General features: G+C 45.1%; 1 protein-coding gene across 4 annotated transcripts in view; it reads right to left on the minus strand.

Moving 5' to 3' along the window:
* Positions 1-1307: 1307 nt before the first annotated feature.
* GGTA1 (glycoprotein alpha-galactosyltransferase 1 (inactive)) overlaps positions 1308-27136 on the minus strand; it is a 78861-nt gene continuing 53032 nt past the window's right edge. For 3 of the 4 annotated variants that reach the window (XM_070799184.1, XM_019970740.2, XM_019970742.2), the window contains 6 exons: positions 24991-25079; positions 18456-18491; positions 16758-16823; positions 16106-16198; positions 8168-8305; positions 1308-3841 (listed from right to left, as the gene is read on the minus strand). In XM_070799184.1, coding sequence (XP_070655285.1) covers positions 3148-3841; positions 8168-8305; positions 16106-16198; positions 16758-16823; positions 18456-18491; positions 24991-25070 — 1107 coding nt within the window. In that variant the 5' untranslated portion in view covers positions 25071-25079 and the 3' untranslated portion in view covers positions 1308-3147. Of the gene's footprint in view, positions 3842-8167; positions 8306-16105; positions 16199-16757; positions 16824-18455; positions 18492-24990; positions 25080-27136 lie in introns of those variants that run through there. The other variant, XM_070799183.1, reaches the window with a different exon arrangement.

Here is a 27136-nt window from a genome sequence, read left to right on the forward strand (position 1 = left end):
GGCAGGTTTCGGTGTCCTGGGCGGCACTAGTGGTAAAGAACCTGCTTGTCAATGAAGGAGATGTAAGAGACGTGGGTTCATTCTCTGGGTTGGGAAAATCCTCTGGAGGAGGGCATGGCAACTCACTCCAGTATTCTTTGTCCGGAGAATCTCATGGACAGAGGAGTCTGGCAGGCTACAGTCCACAGGGTCACAAAAAGCTGGACACAACTGAAGCAACTTAACACGCATGCACGCATGGGGCAGCTTTAGTGCAGAAAAAGTGGGAAGTGGTACGAGCCTAGGCGCATACCTAGTTTTTAAAATATTAATTCTTATGGCACAAATTCCCCTTTATTAGATTCTTCCATAAAGCATTTTCCCTGATAGGAAACATGGCCCTGTGTGTGGGGTGGGCCACTTGAGGAGCCTGAAGTGGCTCAACAAATTTATCCTTGTCAGCTTCTCTGGTGCGAGCTACAGCTCAGATGCTTTCTGTGTGGTTTAACCTTTCTGAACTTCATTTTGCTCGTCTGCAAAATGGCAATAAGTCTCTACTATGAGGGAATCATGCCCTCTTGTATATCCCATGCACCACACTACATCAGCCTGCTCCACTTTGACTTTGTATTCATAACAAATACACCCACCCAGTCGTGCTAGAAATTCAGCAAGTCTCTCTTGGGGCTCCCTTGGCCAGATATATTTCCCAGAGGTCAGGACTAGTAACCACCAGAAATGGTTATGGCATGGTTTTCTCCCTTTGCCCTCTTGCCCGCCCTGACCTTCATGGCAAGCCTAATCCTGCTGCTGCTGCTGCTGCTGCTAAGTCACTTCAGTGTGTCCAACTCTGTGCGACCCCATAAACGGCAGCCCACCAGGCTCCCCCGTCCCTGGGATTCTCCAGGCAAGAACACTGGAGTGGGTTGCCATTTCCTTCTCCAATGCATGAAAGTGGAAAGTGAAAAGTGACAGTGAAGTCGCTCAGTCGTGTCTGACTCTTAGCGATCCCATGGACTGCAACCCACCAGGCTCCTCCATCCATGGGATTTTCCAGGCAAGAGTACTGGACTGGAGTACCATTGCCTTCTCCGAAGCCTAATCCTACTGGCACTTAATTACTTCAGTGCATCACTTTGGAAAGTTCTATATGAGCATTTGTTGTTATAAAAGTTAGCAAATCTCAACCATGTTCTTTCTATCTTTGTGACAGTGCACACATTTTTTAGGACCCAATGACTTTTTAAAGTCTAAGTATTTAAAATTCTGTTACTGACAGTCCTGAACATCTTTGAGAGAAAATGTACAATCCATGACAAAGACCAGAATATATTGAGAAAATAATTTATTTAATTGTAAATCAGGAATTTTATTTTAGTTTTTTAACATTGAACTATTGATTTTTGAGTTTGTCCATTTGGATTTTAAATTTAAGTGAATTAAAAAAAAATCAAGATCCCTTCAAAAGGAAACTTCATTCCTTTTCTCTGATCTTTGAAGAAACGTCATTTCTTTGCTTTCAGACTTAAACCATGAACTCTCCCTAGTCCAGAATGGATCCCCAAAAACTTGAATTATACAGAAGCAAGAGTCCTAACTGACCTTTGATCTCCCTTTTCTTTTACAAGCCCACTTCTTCAGAATTTTTGTTGGTTTTCTTTTGTTTTACTGGGTTGTAAAAAAATTTGGCAAGAACGGAAGAGTAGGAGGCACAGTAAAACAGTAGAGAAAACGGAGGTTTCATTTTATCAAAGAAGCCCACACTGCTGAGCATCAAGCCAGTGAGGTGGCTCTTTAAGCCAATTGCTTGAAAATGAAAAGCAATGACATAAACTGGAACACGAGCAAAACATAAACATGCCTGCATATGTAAATGTTGCCTCCTTTACACTGACTTGCTTAACTTTAAATAATATACACAATTTCATAGCTTCTCTTAGAGAAAGGAATTGAATGGTAAGGTGTTCAGTCACAAGGACTGGATCTCCCATCGCCATCCCCTCTACTTTTGACATAAAATCAACTAACAATTTTATTAAACACATCTGGTTGTTATACTTCAGTAGTGCAGATGGGGCAAGGGGAAATGAGAGGTTCCTTGATGTCAGCCCTGCAACGTGGGGCTTGATGGGCTGAGGGTTAGGGCAGATGGTGGCAGGACTTGCTGACAACTGACTGTCATGAAGCCCATGTCTGGGAAATGTAACCCCTGGCAATTCTCTTCAGTCCCCTGCAGGTTTTGGTTTCCTCGGACACCATCCACTTCGTCTGGCCAAGGATCTGAAGACTCAAGTTCCAGAGTCCGGCATACTGAATATGACTCGGCCAAAACAAGAAGCATCTCATAAGACAACACTGCTCTGGCTGTCATAATGGCTGAGGAAACTGGAGACCACCCACACTGCCTGGATCCGTGTTGTATTTATGTGCCAGCCACATGCCCTGTGCCCCTCAGAGAAGGCAATGCCCCATAGGGATCAGCTCCCTGTCTTTCAACTCTCTCTTTGCTTATTTCATGGCCAACTTACTTGGAGGCTTTGTTTTCATTATGTGCTGAGCACCCACTGACTCACTCAGATTGCCTGTGACTTCCAACATCTTCACCATATGCATTGGGAATTTTGACTGGTCTTGGCACAGAAGCCAATATCCTGATAAGGAAAGGAAATTGATCCATTTGAGGATCGCCAAGGTAGACTGTGTCCTACTAAGAGTTCTCCTGCTGCAAAAGCAACTCTGTGGTGCTTCAGACCCAGCAGAGATAGGAAGACACAGAAATCAAGAGGACAGCCCCTCACAATCATTATCTTGTTGTCAAACACTTCCCTTTGCGTACTTCTCTCCAGTAAGTCAATTGGCACATATAGAATGTTTCTGGCTTTTTCTTTGTCTATGACAATTTTTTTTTTTTTTTTGGTTCAACTGATGGTGTATCCATTCCCCGCCCCCACAACCAAAAATAGGTAAGAAATCACTGGGAATTTACATCTGATTACCACAGGTTCATTCTCCCGTATTACAAGGCTCAAAGTTACAAGGAGAAATAATATGTATTTGCTGTGTTGGTCTTTTGTTAGTATTTTTTTTTAAGTTAAAATTAAGTGTTACTTTTCTGAGGAAGTAGCCAGAATAATACTCTCTCAAATTCAGAAATGTACTGGCACAAAGTCAGACATTATTTCTAACCACATTATACTCTTTTGTCTGCCAAGACATCTTGACAAGCTTAATATCCGCAGGTAGGCCTATGTGATAATCCCAGCAGTATTCCGGGGATAAGATTTTAGTAGGTTTGTTGAGAAGGAAATACTTGTTTAGATGGCTTTCATCATGCCATTGGGCTTCTATGTCATTTTTCTTGTCCTTGACGATTCCTTTGAAGCATTCCTGGGTGATGTTAAGGACCTGAGTGGGTGTTCCCCCAAAAATGGCTGCGTGGTAATAAAAATCCCCTTCGCCGAAGGGAATGTATGCTGCAGACTCCTTCCGCCTCTCGTAGGTGAAGTCATTGGGATCTGCCTTGTACCACCAGGCTTGTAGCTGGGCCACCGACTCGCCCAGGGTCTCCACCCCAAACTTGTCTTGGAAGACCTGGTCCACGTCCATGCAGAAAAGGAAGTCAACCTCATGCTGGATGTGGGCCACAATGTGCTCCCCGATAGTCTTCATGCGCATCATGCTGATGTCCTGCCACCTCTTCTCAGGCTTGATCTTAAACACTTTGAAGGAGCGCAGAGGACCCAACTCTATCAAAGGCATCCTGGAGACATCATCTACCATGATATAAAAGATGACTGGGTGGCCAACCATGAAGTGCTTATTAGCAGACGTTAAGAACTCCTCCAAGTAATGCTCAATGTATCTGAAACAAAGAAGAATGGGATAAATGTAACCTCTGGGATTTCTGCAGGCTTCTCCAGTGGGTAAAGACTTGGCCTGCAATGCAGGAGATGAGGGAGACAAGGGAGATGCAGGTTCGATCCCCGGGAAGATCCCCTGGAGGAGGAAATGGCAACCTACTCCAATATTCTTGCCTGGAAAATTCCATGGACGGAGGAGCCTGGCAGGCTACAGTCCATAGGGGTCTCAAAGAGTCGGACACGACTGAGCAACTGAACACACACCCTGGGATTTCTGCAGGAGACGACATGCTGTTCTCATCAAGGCAAGTCCATTGCTGTACTATTATTTCTGGCCACTCTCCACCATACAGTCACTCAACTTTGAGGAGGTAAAGTGACTTACCTGATGATTCTGGAAGGTGACTGGGCAGGCCAGCCTCTCCTCTCTCACTCTTGGAAGCCAGTCAGGTGGAGAGGACATGTATTCTCAACTGCTCTGGGCCCTGCAGTGTAGCTAAATGATACAGGCCCTTCTCCAACATCCAGACACCTGCAGTTTCTCGTGCTATGGATGAGGGATGCCTAAGTCTTTCTAATTCTGTGGTTCAACATCAGGAGGCTCAGGGCCTTCAGTTTTATAACCCATATTCTTCAATATCGGCTTTAACTGTACTGAAGATGATCATCACTACCATCTACCTTACTTATCCTTTTGTCTTATTTATCAGTTGGTTCCAGACTCTGGGTAGGCGGAAGTGTGTTAGTCCTTTTTTCATACTGTTTTATTGAGATATAATTGACATATAGCACAGTTTAAGCTTAAGGTGTGCCAAGTGTTGATTTGGTATATTCATATATTACAAAAGGGCTTCCCAGATGGCTCAGTGGGTACAGAATCTGCCTGCGATGCAAGAGACACAGGAGATGTGGGTTCAATGCCTGGGTCAGGAAGATCCCCTGGAGGAGGGCATGGCAATCCACCCCAGTATTCCTGCCTGGAGAATACCATGGACAGAGGAGCCTGGTGGGCTACAGTCCATAGAATCACAAAGAGTCAGACATGACTGAAGTGGCTGAGCACACAGCACACATATATCACAAAATTACCACCACTGTAGCATTGGTTAACACCTTCATCTCATCACATAATCATCATTTCTTTTTGGGGGAGAAGATTTGAGATTTATTATCTGAATAACTTTATAAGTATATAAAACAATATTATTAACAATAATCACAATGTTTTACGTCAGATCCTCAGAACTTGCTCATTTTATAACTGGAAGGTCATACCCTTCGATCAACATCAGGGGGCGCTAGTTCTCAGGCATCTCTCAGAAACCCCAACATCCACTCCAACAGTATCCTGCCCTACCAGATGAAAGGGTGACATGCCCCTTAGGTCCACTGGGGATGCCCTAAGACTAACCATCGCCATTCTCTTCTCCTTCTCTGGGACCCAGAAAATGGGTTATGGGACATGGATATCCTTCCACATTACACATTCACTTTAAGAGTTTTCCAGTGGTTACCCCAAACACCAATACATTATCCAGCTACAACCATTGTCAGACCCATCCAAATACCAGAGCAAATAACCTCTGATTTAAACTTATTTTAACTATCTCATTTCCTTTTCTAATAGGTTTTAATTATTAGAACATTTTTAGGCTTACAGCAATATGGAGCTGAAACTGCAGAGTTCTCATATACCCGCATGCTTCCTACTCCTTCCCACAGCTTCCCCCTCTATCAGTGTCCAGCACCCACTGCAGTTTATGAACCCAGACCATCATTATCACACCAAACCCACCATTTACATTAAAGTTCACTCCTGGTTGCGTATATTCTATGGGTTTCAACAAATATATAATGACAAGTATTTTTCACTGTATATGATATCATACCGAGTATTTTCACTACCCTGAAAATTCCGTGTTCTGACTATTCATCCACTCCCCTTTGCCGACCCTTGGCAACTACTGATCTTTTTACTGTCTCCATAGTTTTGCCTTTTCCAGAATGTTACAAGGTTGGAATCTGACAGCAGGTAGTCTTTTCAGATGGGTTTCTTTTACTTAGTAATATGCATTTAAGTTTCCTCTATCTCTTCCATGGCTTGATAGATTTTGTGTTTTTTGCACTGGTAATATATTCTACCACCTAGATGTGCCACAGTTTATTAATCCATTCACCTACTAAAGGACATCTTAGTTATTTCTAAGTTTTAGAAACTATGAATAAAGCTGCTATAAACATCTGTATGCAAGTTTTGTGTGGATCTGGAGTTTCACCTTTTTTTGGTGAACACCAAGGATGCAATTGCTAGACTGTATGATAAGAATATGTTTAGCTTTATAAGAACCCGCTGAACTGTCTCCCAAAGCAGCGGAACCATCTTGCCTTCTCGCCAGCAGTGAATCAGAGCTCTTCTTGCTCAATATTTTTGCCAGCAGTTTGTGTGGTCAGTGTTTTGGACTTGGGGCCTTCTAATAGATGTGGTATTTTAGCTATTTACTTATTCATTCAAAAAACACGTTCATGTCTTTTGCGAGCCAAGCTACACACTATCACGTGACAACGTGGGGATGATAGAGAAGGAGAGGAGTTGGCTTAACACAACTGCATCACCCCCAGACTCACGCTCAGCGAATGCGGACTAAGTTTAATTTGCTGATCGTACTCACGGCCAGTTATGACATTTTGTGAGTAATAATAACTGGCATTTGTTTTTGCTCCTTAGTCGTAGTTTGGATTCCTGTTCACTTCTACAAAAATAAACTGTGGTTTTAATACTGGTCTCTGGAAAAACCCCGGGGTTTACAGTATTGATTCTTTAAACGGAGAGAATATATCTGAGCAATAGAAAGAGGGACTTTGCCATGGCTCTGAAAAAAGTCTATTGTGCCCTGAAGCTTGGGAGACAATCCTAGGGGGAGGGGAGGGGGCCCTTGTGAGGTTTAACATTATTTAGAGATGAAAGCATTGCAATTGGCTCCAGGCATTGTTATTTGAAAACAAACCAAACATCACACCTCCTTAAAGTCCAAATCCACTCTTGGGAGGATTTACTGCTGCAGAGTACAAGCAATCCCCTCCTGCCTCCAAGAGGAGAGCTCAGGGTTTTCACCTCGGTGTACAATTTACTGCTTAGTTCTGTGAAGCTGCGGATACAAGGCTGAAGCCATTGTGGAGCCGCAGGCCACATTCTGTTCTTCGTGGAAACATCAGGAGTAAATCAGTCTACAGGGTAGCTGGCTTGTAGCCTCTCATACCAAAGCATGAGGTGAGCTAAGCATCTGCTCCAGACTCATAACAGTACAGATTCTTTCAGTAAAAATGTCAAAACTCCAGAGTCACCCTTCTCCATCAGAGATGCCCCTGGGACAGGCACAGGTGGTGACATCAGGACTTGACCAGTATGGTGAGGGCGATGGCTTCTGGGCTCTGGGCTGGGGACGATCTTGGGAGTGAAGACACGCAGATCCTCACTCAGATCAACCTGGGCCTTCACCTCTGTCTGTACAAGCGAGCAGACAACTTCCCATGTGGCGCTCGGAAAAGATACAGATGGGAAGGCCCATGGAGGGGGGCTGCGGGGAGGAGGCTAATAGGAAAAGGGAACTTTTGCTTTCGTTTTGATAAAGAAAAAAAAAAAAAATTCTCCAAAAGAACAAAATGGGTTATATTTTAAACTAATATCACAGCTCCGACTTTTAAGTAAGAATGATTGCAATTTGGGGAGAAATGTCGTTCTAAACAAGGAAATGGAAGCAGAAACAGGAACCCATCCAACCTCTGGAAGAGGAAGTTCTGGCTGGCCAGATCTCCGGGGGCCAAAGCCTCTAGGAGGAGGAGGGCAGAGGCAGCTGAGGAAGCCCGGGAGGAGCGGTCAGCCAGGCTGACGTGGGGAAGCTCCGCGCTTAGTCACTTCTGTCCTTGGTTCTCAGTCTGGGGTCTTGAGCGTGTGGGAGAAACAATGACACACGTTCGGGCTGTCTAATAGCTGGCATTTTTGGAATTCCCAGAGAGGGCCGTGGAGGTCAGGGTGGAGGCGGCTCTGGGTGTGCTGGAAACTCCAGGGCTCAGTGAGTACGGCAGACACTCTAACCTGCAACCGAGGCCTCGCTCAGGTGGGAAGCTGTCCACTCCCCATCCACTGCCTTGCTCTCAGCCTCCTGGGGCCTCAGCAAAAAGGAGCCTCAAACAGTCCTATTACTCCATTCTCCTGTCTAATGAATCAGACACGTCCATGAACAGCCTCCATGAGCCCAGGGAGCCCCTCACCAACCTTCTGACAGTGGGACAAAGGAAAAGTCAAGGTTACTTTTATTAGCAACACCTACCTTCCGACGGCGAAAACCGTCAGGCCGACGGTAATTTTCTGCTTGGCATAATAATTGTCTAAGACGGCTCTGTTGTAAGTGCCTTCCCACACCACTGGAGCCTTCCACTTCGTCATGGTCACAACCTCGGGGCGTTTACTGGTGACAAAACAGAGTCCATGAGTCAGGATGGCCTTGCTAAGGTGGGGCAGAGACATCTGATGGAAAACGGCTCAACCGTGGCTGGTGGTGACCACCCTTGAATCCTGACGGGAGTTTAACCCCGAACAGTCGGCTGGCGGTGTGACATCTGGGGCATATTCTGGGTGAGGGACAGGAGACGGTGGCCCAGGTGCCAGGGGGCTGCCTTAGCAGGGGCCCTAGGGGGGTCTTACCTGTACAGCTCATGCCCTCTGTCCCCCTTTCCTGCTTCCCCTATCCTCATCTTCCTTCAATATCCCACTCCCATCTCCCCAGCCCCTTCCTAAGCTGCCAGTGGCATCTGACGTTATTTATCCCAATGGGTGCCATCTGACCCAGAGAAAGCCCTGATGCTTGACGCAGGGGGACAAGACAGTGACATTAGAGCTGAAAGAGGAAGAAACTGTTTCAATCTGCCTTTTGCCAGAAAGGAATTTCTGGTTGTAACCTGGGTATAGGACTATGGTGCTTCTGGTTTTATCGTTTATTTGACACACGAGGAGCAGACAGTCACTAAGAAAGGATCCTGCAGGCTCACAGTAGCCAGGGATGAAACACAGGGACCCTAGCTGTCACCTCTCTCAGATCACGTTTCCTCTTTACAAAGCTGGAGGTGGGGGAGGGGGGTGTTCTGTGCACTCAGCACACTTGAAAGGGACTTGGCAAAGCCAACACAAACACAGGAAGCAATGGAAGAGCGAAGACAAACCAACGAACTGTAAAGAGTAAATGCAGAAAGGCTGAGCAGTGGCTGGGGCCCAGGCTAAGGCAGGAATGGGGTGGGGACTCAGCTCCAACCCCATTTGGGTTTACAAGTGACTGCCCTTCCCTGGCGGGAAGTGGAGACTGAACAGTCATTTAGATTAGCCCGTATCACACAGGGGCCCCGCCGTGTGCTTGCACTTCAGCCACTGCAGGGGGAGGGCCAGTGACTGGGGCAGAGTCCTGGTGGCCCCATCGGGCCCCTGCTGACTGTGCACAGATGGCCTTGGTGAGGCTATTGAGGAGACGTTGGCAAATAGATTGGCCCACTGAGAACTTCCTCTCTCCCTCACACATGGGTGAAGAGTGGGTTTTCACAACACTGCCCCTCCGCCATGGGTGAAGATAGCTTTTTCCAGGGAGGCTGGGCCAGGCCAGGTCACCCCCTCCTCACCCCAGCCCCCAATAGACACTCGTCCACACCTCCTGTCCTTCCGTCACCAAGCTCTGCGGTCCTCCTGTTCTAGAACCAACCAGGCCCTCCCACCCCGTCCCGGTGCCCTGTGGCAGGCCTGCTTCCCTCCTCCACACACAAGGAGTCTCCTCCAGAGATGGGGAGGGACACTGCCGGGCCGGCCCTCCCCGCCAGGTCTCGTCTCAAACCCCACAGCCCAGCTCTACCTGCACGCCCGGGTATGTCAGCGGCATGGCTGCCCTGGACAGCTGCTCTAGGTTTCCCTTCAATCGTGAAAGCAGCTATTTTGGACTCTGCACCAACCTGCACGAGACACTTTCACACACACACACACACACTTTCTCAGGCAGTCTTTGCAAAAGCCCTGTCATGTATTACGTTCTTTGTACAGATAAGAAAACCAAGGCTCAAAAAAGCCTGTTAACTTGTCCGAGGCCAAACAGCTAATGGGGGTAACTAATGTACCCTGGATACTTCCTATGGAACAACACAGTACCCAGGGCTTCACCCTTCAGAGGAAGCTGCTATTTTGATTCCCATTTTATCAAAGCAGAAACTGCAGCACAGAACAGTTAAATAACTCATTGGAGGTCACACAGCAGCTATGGAGTCAGGCTGGAATCTGAACCCAGACAGTCTGACTCAGTAAGTCCATGCTCTGAACCACTACATCTATTGCTCATTGTGTTGGATATTTACTTGCTAGGCTGACGAACTGGGGTTAAAAACCAGGTTTGTCATCATTTCCATTCAACTTAGATACTTCAGCATTTTTATCAGTACAGATGAGAAATGAGCTTTTGTATTTTGTTTTTAGAAGCTTATGGGATGCTTTTAGTCACATAAAACCCCCAGCTTTGTTAAATGACTAGGTTTCAAACCAGAAAAACCACACGCACACACACACACACACACAGGCTTATCATCCTATAACCACTATTTCTGAATGTAAACCCTCCCATATACTGTCATCCCATCCATTGCCGTTCTTAGTGAAGCCTGTCAGGGATCTCTTAGCTGTGCTGACCCAACCCATTAGCTAAGCCATCCAGCTGCGTGTGAGCTGAACATGTGGGGAGAAGGTAATATTTTTAAGAAAGAGAAGAGAAAGGGGAGGAAGAAAAGGAGAAAAGGATGGTATTCTTATTTAACACTTCCAGGCATCGGGGCTCAATCCTTGACTTTCATTCTTTCATTGAATACTCACAGCTACCTTCTAGAGTGGGTGCTGTCATGACCCTCATTTCACAAATAAAGAAAGTAGGGGGTTGGAGAGCAGGAGAAGGGAACTACCACTTAATCAACAGGAGGGGTCAGACCAAGGCACTAAACTCCTCCAGGCACTTCTGCTAAGTCCCTACTCCCTGCCAGGCCCCTCGCTGAGCTCCGAGATCAGGGGAATGAGACCTGCCTACCCCTTGAGGGTCTCAAAGTCCTGAAAGTGGCCAGCCTGCCGCCTGCCACTCTTCCACTGCACGACCACTCAGTTCCACACCTTCTAGAAAGGACTGAGTCAGGACACCAATGTCCAGTTTGGTTACTTGATGGGGAAGATTGCTCTGAGCAAGGGAAAAAAAAATGTAGTAATATTAAAAATTAATGTTTCATTAAAAATTAAAATTTTCTATTTCCCAGCTGTTAATTATTAAATTCCACTGGCCATTCCCACACATCAGCGACCCTGACTAGGAAGCCAGATGACAGGCTGAAAAGGCAGGCCAAGGGGAGGACGAGGGGGTGGGAGGATGCTTGAGATCAGCTTCCTGGATGAACCTCTCCCACCCCACCCCAGAAAAAAAAAAAAAAGAAGTGACAGCAGGCAAGCGACACGTGTGTAAGACCACAAGATGTCCAAGGTCACCAAGATGGGGCTCTAGAAGGAGGGAAAAGTACCAGGGAAGACGGAAAACTGCCCAGATGCCTTCTTTCCAAGCAGCACAGCTGCTGCGTTAGCTCCGCTTGTCGCGTCCCCCAAGTACAGGCCAAAGGTTCCCCACAACACAGACGGGCCTCCATAACCCAAACATACACCTACCTAGGTATCTGGTAGCATTTACATCTTACGTTTCTTTCATATATAGTACTATGTAGTTGTTAATAATTCAAACAAAAACTGGTACACAAATATTCATAGGGACCTTATTCACAATAGCCCAAAGGTAGAACCCATTCAAGTGTCCATCGGTGGGTGAATGAATATGCAACACAGGGTATATTCTAAAGCTTGAACAGTATTCTACCATACAAAAAGATAAACTGAAATGGTTCTGACACTGCACAAGACATTACAGAAATTACTCCAAAACTAATACGTGGAATTAACAGATATTTCAATTCTAATTCATGCTGTGTACCCAAAAGGTTTGGAAAAGGGGGCTCAAAAAATGCATATTTCTGCAGTCACAGTCACAACAGCATGATTCACACTGGCCAACAAACAGAAGCAATCTAAGTGTCCATGGACAGCCAATTCCATAAACGAACTGTGGTAGACACACAATGGAATCTGATTCGGCCCTTCAAAGTCGGTAATTCTGACAATGCTACAATGTGGACGAACCTTATGGTCATTATATTAAGTGAAATAAACCAGACCAAAAAAGGAGAAACATTCTGTGATTCCACTAGTATGAGATATCCAAACAAGTCAAATCCAAAGCCAGAAGAAGCAGAAAGCGATTCCCAGGGATCGAAGAGAGTTCATGTTTCACGGAACCCGCCCAGTTTCCCTTGGGGAAACTGACTTCTCCTGACATCTCCAAAACCAATTATACAAATAATTGGAAGCCATATACAGTCAAATGAATGTAGACATAATTTTATAATTTACACCAACCTCACTCAAACTTCTCAACAGACAAAAGGCAAAATTGTATCTATGGTACCTCAGCTTTGCTTAAAACTGTATCTACAATACCTTAGTTTTGCTTATGAAATTTAACCAAAACAAAACAAAACACCAAAGTCTATCCAATGCGAAGAGTTGACTCACTGGAAAAGACTCTGATGCTGGGAGGGATTGGGGGCAGGAGGAGAAGGGGACAACAGAGAATGAGATGGCTAGATGGCATCCCTGACTCGATGGACATGAGTCTGAATGAACTCTGGGAGTTGGTGATGGACAGGGAGGCCTGGCGTGCTGCGATTCATGGGGTCGAAAAGAGTCAGACACAACTGAGCGACTGAACTGAACTGAACTGAACATCATACGTACTTATTTATGGGCTTCCCAGGTGCCTTCCTTGGTAAAGAATCTGCCTGCCATGCAGGAAATGCAGATTAGATCCCTGGGATGGGAAGACCCCCTAGAGTAGAAAATGGCAACCCATTCCAGTATTCTAACCTGGAAAACTCCATGGACAGAAGAGCCTGGCAGGCTATAGTCCATGGGGTCACAGAGTCAGACTTGACTGAGCATGTGCATATACTTAATGGGAACACTGTGGTCCCCAGGGGCTGGGCAGAGGAAGTATTAAAATTCTATGAATCAGGCAGCAGTTCACGAAAGATGTAGCATGCGTACAGCATGTTCTTTACTGGACTCCTTCCAGGCAGCAGGACAAAGACAAGAGCTGTGGGGTGGCAAGAAAGAGATGATGTAGGAAGAATTTTGGAGGAAGAATTAACAGAACGTGCTAATGGATTAGACTGTAGGATGGATGAAGGAAAGAGTGAAGGATGAATTGGAGAGGTCTCCTGGATTCTGACTTAAATAGGAATGAGAAGAACGGGAGTGGGGTGAATCAAAAACTCTGTGAGACACACAGACAGTTAGACATAAGCGGGGGCTCAGAGAAAACCTTTGGACTTAAGATGTAAATGTGGGAGTCATTCTCCCATGGATGGTGTCTAATGCCATGGAAATGGATGAGAGCACATTGGAAGATAGTATAAAGAAAAGAGATGAGGATACTGGACTCAACCTCCAGAAGCTAATATTTGAGGCTTGGGAAGAGGCCCCATTAAAGAGACTGAGAAAGTAGGAGGAAAATTAAGAGAATGTGATGATATGAGGCTAAGAGATATTGATATTGATATATATATATATAGAAGAGATATTGATATAAAAAATGTATCTACAATATACTTACCATGCTTCTGGTAGTTTATAGAAAAGGATACATTTCTATAAATATGTCATCTGTGAATCCAGTTGTTCATTTTTCATTCATTTATGCAAGAAATATACTTTAGTGCCCTTAGAAGGCTTAGATTTGGCGTCACTACAAATCAATATTCTTTAAATATCTGCTCGTCATTCATTTGGAGGGCGGTGGAGAGAGTGACCACTGCTGGTTGTAATCTGCTTCTCTTCTCTGACCGGAGTAACCCAGCCCCAGCCCCCGCCTCCAGGTCCCACTCAGCAAAGCAGAAGTACCACAGTGAAAGTGTACCACCCTCCTTTGAAGTAAGCATGGCGACTATATTGCTAGCTCATCCAACTGGCCACTGGGGGGCTCTCACCCACCTCACACACACACACACACACACACACACACACATATACCTAAGGGGCTTATCAAACCACAGTGCTTCCATATTCTTCCATTTCCAGGAATGGTTTAGCATCCCATAGAGGGCTACCCTGTTGTCCAGCTCCTTAAATGATACCTTGGGGGGAGGGAGCAAAATTCCCATCCTTTGACACTGGCATGGATCCTTCGTCCCAAAATAAAAGAACTTGCCAGAACACATTCAGTCTTTGCAGAACCAAGATCCCTCATGCTGTGATAGCTGCTGTTCTCCCCTGATCCTCCTCCTACCTCTATGGCCACCCCTGCTGCTTTTCAGACTTCTCTCCCCGCACTGGCCCTTTCAATGCTGATGTCAGACATCGGCCTGGTGCCTCATCCAGGCCTGCAGATCCCATTGCCACCTGTACGCTGAAGGCTCCTCTTCCCACATCTCCACCACCTATCTTCTGCCACACTTAGGGGCACTGCTACAGACTGACTGTTGTGTCCCCCAAAATTCATGTGTTGAAACCTAAGGGGTGGAGCCTTAGGGAGAGGATTAGGACATGAGGGTGGAGCCCTCATGAATGGGATTAGTGCCCTTAGAAAAGAGACCCCTGAGAGCTCCCTCTCCCCTTCTAGCACGTGAGAGCAAGGTGAGAACACCGTCATGAATATACTAGGAAGTGGGTCCTCATCAGACACCACCCCGTCTGGGGCCTTGATCTTGGACTCCCCAGCCTCCAGAACTGTAGGAAATACATATTTGTTGTTTATAAGCCATCCAGTCTATGGTATTTTGTTATAGCAGCCTGAACGACTGAGATAGGCACCCTATGAATCTCTGTCCAGTTGCCCCACAAGTTGCTGAATCCATACGCATCCCTAGTTGAGCTCATCACCCCTCCCCTTCACCACTCCTAGACACTTTCCTGGTCAGTGGCACCACCACCCACTGGTCTCTCAGGACTCATGGTCATCCTGGACAGCTCCCACCTCCCTGCTCCCCACACCACAGCCTTCTAAGTCAGGTTGCTCACAGCTCCTTAATCAATCTTGGCAAACACTACTTACACATCTAGAGCCCCTACAGGACCATGAACTTCTTGATGAACCATGCTGATTGCTTTTTCCTGTCTCCTATACCTAACACAACGCCTAGTACAGAAGTTTTTACCATGATTCACAGTAAGAAATACATCTCATGTCAAAAACACATGGACATACACATATATACATAGAGGCAAAAATCCACTTAACAATACCTATCCTTCCTCAGGTGATGCCCTGATTTTCTATTGATTTCAATTTTTAAAAGGCTGCTTTAAACCCATTCAGCTAGTTTCTGAACACATTAATGGATAGTGGCCAGTAGTTTGTAAAACACCAGCTAGCATATCATGGGTGTTTGACAAACATTTGTTGTACACTTGTTTAAAGGATGTACGCATGGCCCTATGAGCTTCTGTAACATCACTGCCATTTTACAGACGAGTTAACTGAATCTCAGAATTTTCTTGCTCTGACTCTAGCTTTGTAGCTTTCCATAATACCCCGTGGCCTATGAGACCCCCTTCCAGCCCCAGTATATTATGATTCTTCCACTGCCATTGGCTGACTGCTGTCAGAATCATTGTAGTTATTGCTCAAACAAATAAGACAACCAGCCTCTCAAGTTTCTCATCTAATCTGGTGTAAAGGTCTGCTGCTGCTGCTGCAGCTGCTGCTAAGTTGCTTCAGTCGTGTCCGACTCTGTGCGACCCCATAGACAGCAGCCCATCAGGCTCCACCATCCCTGGGATTCTCCAGGCAAGAACACTGGAGTGGGTTGCCATTTCCTTCTCCAATGCATGAAAGTGAAAAGTGAAAATGAAGTCGCTCAGTCGTGTCCGACTCTTAGCGACCCCATGGACTGCAGCCTAACAGGCTCCTCCGTCCATGGGATTTTCCAGGCAAGAGTACTGGAGTGGGGTGCCATTGCCTTCTCTGGTGTAAAGGTCTAATAGATGCTAAGTCTCTGTCCCCCTAGTCAGGGCTGTTCTCCATGGCACTGTTGCCTCCATAGCCCCCGCCCCTTTATGCTGAGCTATGGATTTACTGGAAACAGGGCGACACTTCTTTTCTTACAATGGGTTGAACCAGTCCGATAGCTTAAGCTTGCTTTCGTCTTCGTTTCTTTGTTCCTTTTCTTCGTTTATGTCTCCATCTTCTTCATGGTAACTGCGGGTCACACATACAAAGGGAAAAATAAGCTGAGGAAGGCAAGAAGGCTGGCCTATGGTATCAGGATGGTGGCTGAGGACCTTATAAAAATGGTTCCACGGCAGAGAACACCTGCACTAAGTGAATGTCTGGAGAAAGGTTCATGATGCTAAACGTTTATTCATAAAGACCTACTTTTGTTGAAATGGTGCAGGACTCAGCTTGCTTATTATCCTTCCAGGTCAGCACAGTTAGCAATTTAACGACCCAATAACCATCAGGTTATTTCAAGAGGAGGGAAAACTAATAAAACAGTCCTCATAAAAACATTTTAGTTTATGATAGGCTTTCCTGCAGTCCCAACTTTAGCCTGAACTTCATTCACCCTCAAGTTAAATGGGGAAAAAATAAAAACATGACCGCCAAACTTAATGGCCCAGTCCCAACCATGAAATAGAGGCCTCGTGTGTTTCCAATAAGCCAGAAATACAAATGACTGAGGTCATGGCTGTGAAACCATTCTATCTGGACTCTATAGCATTGGGTGGATAAACAGATCACTACACAACCACCTTACCCATTGTTAAACCATCTCGGAAGCCACCAGCCCTTCTGAATGCTGCTGCCACCAACTTCTGGGTTTCTAAGAAATGAGAAAAAATGACAAACATTTTTAGAAAAGGAGGCAGTCCCAAACGGGGGGATTTCCAAACTCTTTTTCTGGTATGTCGTTTAAAATTTTGTTTAAAAAAATCGCTCATTTGTAAAATGAATGCAAGTGACGCTGCTGTAGCTGAACAGGAGGGGATGCGCCTGACGCCACCTAGATCTCCCCTCCCATGGGCAGCCCCCTGCACTCAGCCCATCCAAGGGTCCCTCACAGGGAGAGAAGGAGAAAAATGGAGCGACAAAGTGGGGTTGATGCTAAGCCATAAATCTGCATCCTGGGTCTGCCGCTTACTAGCTGGGTGACTGTGAGAGGACATTTCCCCTCTCTGAATCTTGAGTTTTCTCCTCTGAAAAGTCAGAGATAATAACAACAACAACAATAAGAAACCTACCATGAGGGTGGCTTTGAAGCCTAAATATACGTAGCATACACAAAAGAGCTTTCTAAGATGAAAATTACTGTAGCAAGTCGTAGTCTTTAAACAAAACGGTTCACATTTCCAGGAATGATCTCTTTGGCTAAATGAGGAGAATCTGAGTTGCTACAAAGGTCAGCAGTGACAGACGCAGGAAATCCGAGGGTCTGTAAATCAGTAAGAAGCTCAACCAACTGTAATTAGAAGCCACTTTCACCACGCACATACTGACGCGTCCACACTCCCTGTGAGAGCCTCTCCAGGGTGGGGACCTTCCAGAAGAGGGAAAAGGGGAATCCAGGAAACAATACACTTCAGTTGAACAAATAAGGTGGTGAGGTATGAACAGCATGATAAAAAAGAAACATGCTTTAAAACCCATCTCTTCAAAAAGTGCTTGAAGTAGTTTATGATTAAGAAAGTATGGTTACAATAAATAAGAAAAAAAATACAAGAATAAAAATGAAGCAAGAAGAAATAAACATTTTAGTCACTCAGTAGGCATGTTCACATGACCTTGATCATCTGAGCCACTCTGGGAGAATAAAAATTTTACCTTTATTTTTCTGACTGAGATACTGGTTGAGTGGGTTTGAGCAAATTGCCAAAGTCATATGACATGTAAGCATAAAAGCCAAGATTTAATACCAGGGGAGAAATTGTTTCAAAAATGAAGGTCAAGGAAAGTTCAAGCAGTTGAACATAACACTTTGCTCTGAGCTTCCTGGCAACCAAGCCAAAGATTGAAAACCAAGGCTTGCAGAGTCCTCAAGACCAATAATAACAATACTACCACACCACACACTAGTTCATCAGGAGACCCAAACTTTTTTCCTGATCCTTTATCGCAATGAAATTTCTTGCAAGGGTCTTTATACAACATGTGGTGGGTAGCATAATGGACAATATCTACCCTGATTTTTTTTATAAGCAAGGCAGGAATGTTCTCCAAACAAGACTATCTGAAGAGATAAATACTTGATAAAAAGCAAGGACAAAACATGAGTCATGGCTCTAGAGAGACAAGACTAAGGGGCTGGAGGAATACAGTCCAGACTCCTGAGACCCTTCCCCTCCACCTGTGACCAGAGCTGTGTCACCACCTGCCAAGTTAAGAATGGACTGCAGGGGAGCCAGAGCAGGCAGGCAGGGGGAGAATCCCATAGAAACCCAGAATTAAAAGCACTTACCTTGATGGGTTTATCCAGAACAAAGAGCCTTCTGGGCTAAAAGCAAATGAGACATAAAAATGTATCATATTACTTTTAATTCAGAAAAGCTATTTTGCAGCCATTATCACTGAAGCCCCGGGCCAAATTGAGAGCTTGGGTTTTGGCTACTTCCAGGTTTCCATTCATTTCACATGCTAGCAAAGTAATGCAGAAAATTCTCCAAACTAGGCTTCAACAGTACGTGAACTGAGAACTTCCAGATGTTCAAGCTGGATTTAGAAAAGGCAGAGGAATCAGAGATCAAATTGCCAACATCTGTTGGATCATCGAAAAAGCAACTGAGTTCCAGAAAAACAGCTACTTCTGCTTCCCTGACTATGCTAAAGCCTTTGACTGTGTGGATCACAACAAACTGTGGAAAATTCTGAAAGAGATACAAATACCAGACCACCTGACCTGCCTCCTGAGAAATCTGTATGCAGGTCAAGAAGCAACAGTTAGAACCAGACATGGAACAGACTGGCTCAAAATTGGTAAAGGATTATGGCAAGACTGTATATTGTCACCCTGCTTATTTAACTTAAATGCAGAGTACATCAAGAGAAATGCTGGGCTGGATGAAACACAAGCTGGAATCAAGATTGCTGGGAGAAGTATCAATAACCTCAGATATGCAGATGACACCACCCTTATGGCAGAAAGTGAAGAGGAACTCAAAAGCCTCTTGATGAAGGTGAAGGAGGACAGTGAAAAAGCTGGTTTAAAACTCAACATTCAAAAACTAAGATCATGGCATCTGGTCCCATCACTTCATGGCAAATAGATGGAGAAACAATGGAAATAGTGAGACTTTATTTTCTTGGGCTCCAAAATCACTGCAGATGGTGACCACAGCCTACTCCTTGGAAGAAAAGGTATAACAAACCTAGACAATGTATTAAAAAGCAGAGACATTACTTTGCCAACAAAGGTCCATCTAGTCAAGGCTATGGGTTTTCCAGTAGTCATGTATGGATGTGAGACTTGGACCATAAAGAATGCTGAGCGCCAAAGAATTGATGCTTTTGAACTATGGTGTTGGAGAAGACTCTTGAGAGTCCCTTGGACTGCAAAGAGACTCAATTAGTCCATCCTAAAGGAAATCAATCCTGAATATTCATTGGAAGGACTGATGCTGAAACTGAAGCTCCAATACTTTGGCCACCTGATGCAAAAAACTGACTCACTGAAAAAGACCCTGATACTGGGAAAGATTGAAGGCAGGAGGAGAAGGGGATGACTGAGGATAAGATGGTTGGACGGCATCACCGACTCAAAGGACATGAGTTTGAGCAAACTCTGGGAGATAGTGATAAGGAAGCCTGGAGTGCTGCAGTCCATGGAATTGCAAAGAGTCAGACACAACTGAGCAACTGAACAAGAACGAGATTCCTACCTTCCTTTGAGATAAAACCAATGACACCAAGGGACTTTAATCACTTCTGGATTACCCAGAACAAGCAGTGGTCAGAAGATCTCTGGAGAATCTCAAATCTTAGTTTAAAAATAAAAGATGGCAGCTCTCCATTGTCCACAGTGGCTTCACTGAGGGAGAGGGGCTCCCAGATGGCTCCCCTCTTGACTCCTAGTGGGGAACACCATGGCCCATCCCTTGCCCAGGATTTATCTTCCCCCAGAAAACCAATGACTGCCGAGCTGGCACCCTACCACCTCAGAGCCTCCTCAAAGGGGGAGCAGCCTCAAAGGGCATTTCTGAAGCTAACGAAGGCAGTGAAACCATCTGAAGGCATCTACAAGACTGGACCAGTGACCATCTGACTCCTCTAGCAGACCACCTCCCTCCATTCCACAAATACTTTCTGAGCATGTGCCACGTGGCCTGGCGCTGGGGATACAGTGCTGTCTGAGACAGAGTCCCTATGCATCCTGTGGTACAGACAAGCTAGTGCGGAGGTCAGACCCTATATCACACAGCTACGGGACTCCAAACTCCAAGAAGAGCTGTTAAAAAAAAAAGAAGAAGAAGCAAAAGTAACTAGGAGCACTTAACAGGAAGACCTGGAAGGCCTCCCAGAGGAGGGGATAATGTTTTAGCTGAGTTCTCAAGGATGACTACAAGTCCAGGGGAAGAGAAATTAGAAAGAGTGTCTCTTGGAGACCAAAAATATATATGCAAAGGCCCTGAAAAAGGAAGGAGGCATTTAAATGTGCAAGGAAATAAACGAAGAAGTAACTGGAGGTCCCCTCGCTGTAGCCTGCTGTGGATTTTGCCCTTGAAGAGTTTTAGGCAGGAGTGGGACCGGGTCGTCTCTGTAGGCAGCAAGAGAGTAAACGGGGTGACTAGTCAGGAGGTGTTGGCAGTGGTCCAGGCCCAGGTCAAGGCAGCCAAAGAGATGGAGAGAGCGGAGTGCGCTGACTTGAGAGATATTTTGGGGGCAAAGGGATAGGACTTGTCGTACTGGATTCTTCCACCGTTCTGTGCACGGAAGCTGTGCCCAATGGTTAAATCTTTCTTGCTTCCTTCTCCCTGTGAATAAAAGGGATAGAGCCTGGTAGAAAGAGTTCTGGACCTGGGCTCAGGCACCTGCCCTGGCTCTGCACCTGTCTGGCCCTAGCTGCCCTCATCACTGAAAAAAAATATAAATGACTAATACTTGTTTCAGACTCTGCCTTCTGCCCCTGCTGGGAGTCCATATCACCTAACCAGAGTGAAATGTATGCCCTCTTTCCTCCTACGGTTACCCCTCTGAGCTCAACACTTGTGGACCAAGTTCTAATATCTCTTGTTTCTAAATCTGTTTATTGATCTGACAATATTCATAACAGCTAATACTTGGCCTGGGACTGTTCTAAGCAATTGATATGTATTAGCTCATTAAATCCTCACAACAATCAACGAAGGAGGTTCTATGCTTCCTCGGAGGCACCTAGGCATTAAGTGGTTTTGTCTAAGATTGGATTGCTAGAAGAAACAGTACTTGAACCTGGGGAATCTGACTCCAGACCCGACAAGAGGGGGTTAGGAAGAAGGGAAAGAGGAGGGAGAGGGCCCTCTGCAACCTAGCACTCAGACCCCCACCAGGTGCTCAGGACATCATTTTGTAGAGTCAGACTTGCCATCTTGTTCCATCTTTCAAATTTGTTATCTTTCCCTTTTCACCCTCCGCTCCCAGAGGCCTGTGACATTTCAGGTCCCAGCAACACCCACCTTGCAGAGCACGACATTTAACACATATTCATCCTTCAAGGCACAATTCAAATGCCCCCTCTCCTGTGGTACAATCTGAGTACAGTGTCTGGCACATAGTAGCTGCTCAATAAATATTTGTAAATGAATGCCTCTCCCCTCCCCCCAAAAAAAGACAGATCGCTGTCTAAGTCGAACATAATCTTCGCCTCCTTGAACTCTCACGGTTCCTTTTCTCTCCCTCTGATATCCTTCCTTCACTTTGCATTGTTGATATTGATGTACACATCTGCTTGCTCCATCTAAAGTTTAACCTCCTGAGGGTAGGAATTCCCTGAGCCTCATACTGTATCCCTCATAGCATGAACAACCAGCTGAAGAAGGAGCCCCGGACAATGAATCAGATCTGAGTTCCAATTAGAACTTGGACATAAATTCACTGCTAAGTCATTTCACCTATTTGGTCTCCATTTTGTCACTTGAAAAATGAGAACCCTCAACTGAAGGAAGGGTTGTATCGTGGGTCAGAGAATAAGCTGTATTCTGATAGCCTCAGACCTAAATCTTCCTGAAAATGTGACCTTGAACCTTCACGTTTAACACTGTGGAGACTCAGTGTGCCTCATCCAGATACATAGACTATGCAGACTAATACTTAGCTTGCAGGGCTATTTTAAGAACTGGAGGGAGTGCCTAGTGCAGTTCCTGGCACATTCGAATGCTCAATAACTAGTAGGTACTATCATCAAAACCACCCTCACCATCATTACTTTATCATAAACGTTTAAATTTTCTTCCATCTCTAAAATTCTAAGGTTTTTTCTTTTCATCCAACCTCAAATCAAACCCTGTCCTGGATGACATTCTTTCAGGATGCTCTATTGGTAATAGTCTCTCTTTACTTATCAGTTGACATGTTTGATTGAGCTACTTTTAAATCTCTTTTAGCTAAAGTGCTGCCCACCTGTCTAAGGTTGGTGCCCTCAGCTCACCTCACACCATCACAAGGCCAGTTCTCAGGGTGGCAAAGAATTTGCTGCCTTTTAAACCTCTTGCAGACATTCAAATAGATTCCCCACATTGAAGAATGATGTGGCTGCAGTCTGGATGCCAGACTATGGCCCTGAAGAGCAGCCAGAAGCTGCTCTAGTTACTGTGTGGGAGAGTGTACCCAGCACGGCAAAATAACCCTCTTTATGGAGGCCAGTGCCAATATGCACATTTGGGCCTTTGGCTCCCATATTTTAATTTTGTGAAGTACCCAAAATTTGGAAGTGTGACTCTGGCTGCAATTCAAAACGCCAAGGTTATCCAATCAAGCATTCAGAGCTCGAATGCTGTCAAGGTTACCTACACAAGTATCTCAGCTCAGGGCAGCACCCCAGAGGACGCTCGCTCTTCTGTTGGATTCTTCCACCTGCTGGAGCTCTTCCTTCTATTTGCCAAATCTTACCTCTGAGCAGGTGATGAGAATGGCGGTGATGATGGTGATGGTGATGGCAGCAAACATTTACCGAGTGCACTGCCCTATGTGCTTTATACACAATAACTTATTTAATCCAACAACCCTATGACGCAGGTACTACCATTATGCCCATTTTAAACAACAGGGAAACTTACTGAAAACCAAAGAACAGAGTCGCGAAGTAACTTGCCCAAAACAGAGGAGGTAAGTCATGGCACAGGACCAGCCCCAGGCAGCCTAGTTCCAGACTCCAGCCAGGATACTTCCTCAGCCCTCAAGAAAAGGGAGCCCCAGGGTCCCTGCATCCAACACTGAGTCATCTTTTCTTCGGACTAAGTACCCACAGTTTCCTTCAATTCGAAAGACCTGGTTTGTAGACCCCTTTAACATGGTCACTCTCTAGCTTGTCCTCTTTCTTTTAAAATGAGTTGTTCAGAATGAAACAATAATACTCCAGAAATGGTTAGGTCACCCTGGGGAAAACCAGCTACAGAGTCTAGAGATTCCTCCTTCCACTGATGCACCTGAATGGGCAGTCCCTTTATAAGTAGCCAGGACAGTCCTCCCAGCTCATCAAACCTTAGAATCTAAGAATTGAAAGCGACATTCTAATGTTTATCCAGGCCATCATCTTGAACTTGGGAAGCTACTAAGACCATGAAGATATCAATGGTGACAAGACAGTGCTCCTGGCCCAGAGTTGTATGGTGGCCTTATTTATTTATTTGAATTTATGTATTTTTAATTGGAGGACAATTACAATATTGTGTTGGTTTCCACAACACATAAACATGAATCAGTCATAGGTATACATATGTCCCCTCCCTCTTGAACCTCCCTCCCACCACCCATCCCATCACACCCCTCTAAATTGTCACAGAGCATTGGATTTGATCTCCCTGCAGCATCCAGCAAATTCCCACTGGCTACCTATTTTACATATGGCAATATATATTTTTCAATGCTGTTCTCTCAGTTCATCCCACCCTCTCCTTCCCTCACTGTGTCCACAAGTCTGTTCTTTATGTCTGCATCTCCTGTGCTGCTCTGCAAATACTTTCATCTGTACCATCTTTTTAGATTCCATATGAATGCATTAATATACAACACTTGTTTATCTCTTTCTGACTTATTTCACTATGTCTAATAGGCTCTAGGTTCATCCACCTCTAGGTGTAAGGTGGCCTTTTTGAAAGAAAGGCTGAACTATACTGATGCCTTTTAAAGTCAAAACCATTGTGCATTTTTGTAGCTGCTTGGGGAGACTTCTTTCTGTCAGAAGCCTCTCCAGCTGGAACCTCCGAGGCATTATAGTTTCTCAAAACACACAAAGCAGCTCAAAAATTTGAGGTGAATCCACTGATGAATTTGAAAACTCAGAAATATTTCATTCATTGTGTTTTCCAGAGTTTAAAAAAAAAAAACACAGACAAAACACTCAAAAGTTTAGCCAGGCACAAATAAATCACCAGGGACTCTAAGTGTATTTTTGCAGCAAAAGTCAACAACTTTGAGTTGTTCCTTTGAACTTTGCAAATATTTTAGGACTGCAAAAATCAGGGTGAATTTCTCGTGGAATTCCTGTCTGAAATTTCTTAATGCAATTTCCATATCTGGTCATATTTTAATATGACATTTTGGTCTTAATAGGACCTTACTGTTTCTGGCTCTAGTCTTCCCAGAACTGCAAAGCTATATAAAAATTGAGACATTAGGAACATGGCAGGAAGAAAGATAATTAATTCCTTAGAAAGTGCTTGAAGATCTAATGATTTTAAAGACAGTCGTTAAAGTCTAGGGCTCAGGGAAACAGGAAGGAAGAAATCCTAATTTTAATTCAACATGGTGACTTGGCTGATGGAGACGTTCATTAACATCACTTTATCATGTTCCATAATTACCTGTGGATATATTCCCAAAACACAACAATGACAGTTGAGACAACCAGCATTGACAGAATCACTTTTCCTTTGACATTCATTATTTTCTCCTGGGAAAAGAAAAGAAGAGGGGGGGAAATAGATTAAATATAGCAAGAGTGGGATATGATTTTTTTTAAGAAATATTTCTACCCATATCCTTTCTAAAAGGAAAAGGTGATGAACATTTAATAAGCACTGAGGGGCATGTTCTGGGCTTCCCCAGTGGCTCAGCAGTGAAGAATCTGCCTGCAATGCAGGAGACACAAGTTCAATCCCTGGATGGGGAAGATCCCCTGAAGGAGGGCATGGCAACCCACTCCAGTACTCTTGCCTGGAGAATCCCATGGACAGAAGTGTCTGGTGGGCTATAGTCCATAGTGTCACAAACAGCTGGACACGACTGAAGCAACTGGGCACACACACGTGCAAGGAGCAGGCTCTACCTTAAATTGCATGGGTCTGCAATGGCAAATTAGCCAATTCAATGAGCAGATGGGGCTGCCTGAGTTGTGAAAGATGCTAAGGCCACTTTGAGGCTCAGAGGGAAAGTGTCCTGACTGATCACAAGGTCCACCATGGATGTGGGAGAGGGTTTATTGATTTTTATTGGAGTACAGTTACTCTAAACTGTTGTATTAGTTTTCACTGTACAGTAAAGTAAATCAGCTATACACATACACATATCCCCTCATTTTTAGATTTCCTTCCCAGTTAGGTCACCACAGAGCACTGAGTACAGTTCCTCGTGCTACACAGTAGGTTCTCATTAGTTATCTACTTAATACACAGCAGGATCAGTACGTGAACACCAATCTCTCAATTCATCCCATCTCGCCCCTCCCTGACTTGATAACCTTAAATTTGTTCTCTATATCTGTGACTATTTCTACTTTGCAAACAAGTTCATCTGTACCATTTTTCTAGAGTGAGGGTTGAGCTAATGGTTCCCACAGATGCTGGCCTCCTCTGACTTAATAGCATTACCTCTTGGCATGTGACTTTGGGGAATCATCAATTCCATGGCTCTGCTGCCCCTGATATCCTAACTACGCGCTCCCTCATTCAGAGGGGAAAGCATGCTGGTCTTTTACCATTGAGACTCAACCATTTCCCAGGGGAAAGCATGCTGGTCTTTTACCATTGAGACTCAACCATTTCCCTACCACACCCACACAGCTGGTGCACAGTAGGTACATAAATATTTCTTAATTGCTGCATGAAATTGTGATCAAAGGGGGAAGGGGTACTGGGTAGAGAATTACAGCTTGGGAAGTACTTTGATTTGGGTGGTTGGGGAAGGGCTCACTTGGGGAGATGATTTTAAAGCTTCCCATGGGGTGAAGATAGGATGGAAAAGGATGGAAAAGAAAGTCCCATGAGAAGGGATGAGAATATTTCAGAAACAGCATCCATACCAGGCTGACTAGAGAAAAAGCTTCCTGTGTTTGGGAAAACAAAAGCCAAAAACGTGGACAAGATAAAAATAGTGCAGTTGTCCCACCTGAGTGAAAGAGGCAGGGTGGTGGTGGTGATGGCCGGTCGGCAGAGGGTGGGCAGGGGCAGTCAGAGGCTGAAAGGGCATGGAAAGAGGGTGGCGCCCACAAAAGCATCTGAAGCTGGAGAGTCACCCCACCCATCTTCATTCAGAGAAACCCATCTGGGCACTGGGTGTGGGGAACGGATAAAATGACAAGCTAGACTATTCTAATTGCAACAGGGAAGATGGGCTGGAGACTTCCCTGGTGGTCCAAAGAATCTGCCTGCCGATGCAGAGGACAAGGGTTCGATCCCTAGTCTGGGAAGATCCCACATACCGGGCACTCTAAAGCCCTCGAGCCACAACTACTAAGCCTATGTGCTACAACTACTGAAGCCCAACACGCTCAGAGCCTGTGATCCGCAACAAAAGAAGCCATTGCAACGAGAAGTCTGTGCACGACAACTAAAGAGTAGTCCCTGCCCACCACAACTAGAGAAAGCCCTTGCATAGTAACAAAGACCCAAGGCAACCAAAATTAAATCAATAAAATTTTTTAAAAAAGAGGAGATGGGCTGGCTCAATGGTTGGTTTCATTCAAAACATACTTTGGAGAGAGAATTGATAGGATTTGGCTGGTAACTTAGT

Source organism: Bos indicus, chromosome 11 (assembly GCF_029378745.1).
Source record: "Bos indicus isolate NIAB-ARS_2022 breed Sahiwal x Tharparkar chromosome 11, NIAB-ARS_B.indTharparkar_mat_pri_1.0, whole genome shotgun sequence".
NCBI classification, from domain to species: Eukaryota; Metazoa; Chordata; class Mammalia; order Artiodactyla; family Bovidae; genus Bos; species Bos indicus.